The 4,033-nt window shown below is 37.4% G+C and overlaps 1 protein-coding gene across 1 annotated transcript; it reads left to right on the top strand.

Moving 5' to 3' along the window:
- The first annotated feature begins 406 nt into the window (after window positions 1-406).
- Window positions 407-3,007, top strand: LOC128237927 (uncharacterized). Its single transcript, XM_052953502.1, has 2 exons — window positions 407-482; window positions 1,275-3,007. The coding sequence occupies exons 1-2, from the start codon at window positions 437-439 to the stop codon at window positions 3,005-3,007; spliced, it is 1,779 nt and encodes a 592-aa protein (XP_052809462.1). The 5' UTR covers window positions 407-436.
- The last annotated feature ends 1,026 nt before the right edge of the window (window positions 3,008-4,033 follow it).

The raw sequence follows: 4,033 nt of genomic DNA, 5'->3' as shown, positions 1-4,033 counted from the left end.
TGCTGCATTACCTCTATGAAAAGTCCTGGTTTACGATGTATTGCCTTTATGGAGAGTACTGGTTAACGATGTTTTACCACATTTGAATATAATGGCAGATATTGCATAACATACATGAGTTGTGCTGGTGGGAGATGCATTATCTGTAACGTCAATACTTGTAGGAGTTTCATCTATGTTATTGGCTGAACGTATTTAGTTGCGAGTTAATATGTAACATACACATTCTGCAATTGTAACAAATTGTACATTTTATCAGATTCTAGTTAATAACAGCGAAATCAAAATCGATAAGAAGGCTCTTTCTTTTTTCAGTATGGCTAAACTGAAAGAACCAGCCAGACGGAAATGGAAACGGAAAACGACATCGGCAAGGCAAATGCCGATACTTGGTGCGATTCAAAAACGTTTTATACCAAGAGTGTATAGAAAAACAATGAAAGCTGCCTTTGAAGAATCAAATCTCTTTTGGAACAAAAAAGGTAATTCTGGTGTATTTAATGACATAATGTTGATAAATGTATCCCCGTGCATGCATATTTTTTTATCATATTCTCAAAATCATTGTGCTGTGAACAAAACATGAAAGTAAAACAAGTCCTTACCGTGTCCGGATCGTAGGATGTTTCCAAAACGGAAACGTTTTCTCTTTATCATTTCTATTGTTTCACCATCAGCGCTGTTCAGAGGGATTCTTAAACATTACAATGTATTAAACTGTATAAACACGTTTTGATGTCAAATATTGAACAAGAATTACTGCGCCTAATGACGTCCATAAGCGACGTCCTGCTACACAATGAGTTCACAAAAGTGCTTTTCTGACGTCAATGGTTTGGAAGATGCATGATTCTCGTTTTTGCAATATATAAATAAAACCCCGACCCTCGATAATTTGTGTTTATTGGTAATTAAACTAGCCTCGTTTTGATTTTCTGAGCTGGATCACTTTCACACCAAATGCATATATGCAGAGTTTCCGTTAAAATCCGCATGAACGGAGACCAAGATGGAAAACCATATTTACTCAGACATCAAGTTGCGTTTTATCAGTACACGTTTTCTAGGAAACCAAAATGTATGGCGGTGTACCGCTTGAGATAGTTTTAATCAAATTTGCCAGTTAGTTGAGACAAGATATTGGTCATTGCTGGTTTCTTTCATTTTTATTTATTTTTTGAAAATGAAATCAAACTGTTTCAATGTACTTTTCACTAAAGATTAAAACTTTAAATTGATTCGGGAAATTGTTAAACGAGTTATATATTTTGTAGATGCTGGAGTCAAAGAAGAAATTGATACTCAGCCGAATTCATACCTTGAAACCAGTTTGTTCTTGTCAACGGAATTAGAAAATATGGGTTATAATGACGTGAACAGAAAAATGAAACAACAGATAATGATAACACTAGATGACTGCGTTCACATGGCTGAGAGAGCTCGGCCCCATGGGAACCCGAGGTTCAATTTAGCAGTTGGAAGCCAGAAAGAATGCACTGCCCTAAAAGACTCGGACTATGACTATCTTTTTGGCCCATCCGCTGAACACGTTGCTGCCATCAGCACTTCAAAAGATAAAAAAGACGGTCGTGGTAATATACTCATAGTAAAAAACAAGATGTCACCTCCAGGCCATTTATGGATTAAATACCTTGCTCCAACACATCCGGTAACTGTTAAAAAATCTACCATGCTTAATCTGGAAATCCGGTACAGAGTCGAAATTCAGTGTAAACTATACAGCCTATGTTACGACGGTTTAAAAGAAGTCCCAGATGTGGACAGGCATTTACTATGTACATGGCCTGGTACTCTCTTTATAGACGACATGGATTTGAAGTTCTATATACCAAACAGTCTTTTTACATTGATAGGAAAACAGATGTGGGCGGGTAAAGCATCCAGAACGGGGCCTTCTTTCTCTTGCGATACTGTCGACGTTGTCCGTCCAATTTTTTTCGACAGTGTCTACCCTAGGGATCAGAACCCTATAACTATTGGAGGTAATCTCTACGGCAATCTACATGTACCAAAGGAGTACCCTTGCAACTTAGTCCCAGTCGGTCACCCTGAAAGCGAAAATGCAATGTTGGAATGGCGGATATCGTACAACCTGACAGAAAGAGAAATAATGTTTGGATTTAATATAACACACATTCAAACATACGTTGTTCTAAAGATGTTACAGAGAATGTATTTTAAACGTATTCTCGGGAACAGTTTAACCAGTTTCCATTGTAAGACCGCTTTGTTTCATGCGGTAGCTTCAACTGAGACGGTTTTTTGGGTTAAGAGAAATTTGATTAGATGTGTTCGACAATGTCTGAAGATGATTCGAATTTTCGCCAAGAAAAGATTTTGTCCACATTTTTTTAACAAAACATTTAACATATTCAGTGGAAAACTTTCTCGCTCTGGCAAACATTGGGATATCTTGATTGAACGTGCTGATTATTTGATAGAACACATAAACACATATGTTAAAGGCCTCAAAGAAGAAAAGAAAAACACTTTTCAAATTCAAAGCTTGCCAAGCGAAACTCAAACGTTTGTTTTGAATTGTACAATGCTTGTTGAACAAGTAAACAAATATATTGTGTTTTATTTCTTGTATCAACCTCAGGGAGGTCATGCTATAAACGTAAAGCTATATGACATTCGGGAAATGCGTGATAGGTACAAACATATGCGAAGGAAAGCACAATACCAGATGAAATTCGCTACGTCTTGTCAACAAAAGAAGTGCGCCGAGGTCGTGCTTTCATTTTTGAAAGTAAGACACTATTTGCTTTCAGCGGCGTACTTGTTACAAAAAGGTAAAAAATTGAACCCTCTTGTACCTGAGAATATATTACCTGACGCCCTATCCATGGAATTACAAATGTCCTCTCTTCTGTTTGCAAGTAGGAACTATGAGCAATGTCGACTGTTCCTGGGCCGTGTTTCCTTGAAGACTATCAAAGATCCAATTTTCTTTGTTCTGTGTCATGACAAATATCGCAAGTGACTATAAAGAATTCTTCATTAGATACCATGGACTACTTCCAATCACTGATATTCCCCTGTGGCATTTATAAAGCGTCATGTCTCTATGCAAGTAATGTTTAATGCTTATGAACTTTGCCTTATAAATCCACTTTTGCGGTTTGAAGCATACCGGTTTCTGTTCGAGGATAAGGGAAATATGTGTAACGCTTACGACGATTGGAGGTGTTTTGTTCGTTTGGATTCCATTCCCTTTCTTTTCTTCATGCAGTACCTTGTCTACAAAGAATTAGGAATGAATGAACAGAAATATGAAGCGCTCGTGCGGCTGGAAGTGTGCATTGACTTTTCCTCTGTGTTAGATCTACATATCGCAATGAACATGTTCGGTATCTGCTGCGAGTGTGAATTTACTTTTGATAAAGCGTTTCGTTTCTACAAAAGATCTTTAAGAATGCGGCCGCAGTTTAACGCTGCAAAATTCCATATTGCACTCTTAGTATGGAGGTTTTGGGTTAAGGAGAATGTAGAAATGCAAGCAAGTATCTTATCGAACATTTTAAATATCGTTGACTAGTTTCTTTCGTCGTTACCGGAAGTTATCATAGGGAATGAAACGCACATGCCATGTTAACCCCCGTAAATATCCATACCAACAGTATTTTGGGCCGTTATAATCCCCACTTGGTGACAGTCAATTTGGATGGTGTTTGTATCCTTCAATGCCGTGTTTAGCTGAACAAGTTTATCCCGTGGTGTTGCAACAGATGAAAGTTTAGAATTGAAAATGGGACAAAATAATGATAATGTGAATGGTGGTTTTAGCAATGGGAATTGGTAAAGAAAAAAGACAACAATAATGGTGTTATGGTGGTGCCAGCTGGCAAAGGTGCAACTAGCAACATCAATTCTATATATTGTGTTTTGAAGTCACACGAAGATAAGCAACACTTGAATGAAATTTTGAAATATACAAAATTCACGACGATCGACGTCATTCAACTATTTAATCGACCAATAAACGGAGTTGACATGTCTTCGTTGTCTA

Source organism: Mya arenaria, chromosome 6 (genome assembly GCF_026914265.1).
Source record: "Mya arenaria isolate MELC-2E11 chromosome 6, ASM2691426v1".
Classification (NCBI taxonomy): domain Eukaryota; kingdom Metazoa; phylum Mollusca; class Bivalvia; order Myida; family Myidae; genus Mya; species Mya arenaria.
The sequence above is the reverse complement of the archived record's forward strand: the minus strand, read 5'-3'. Positions and strand labels throughout refer to the sequence as shown.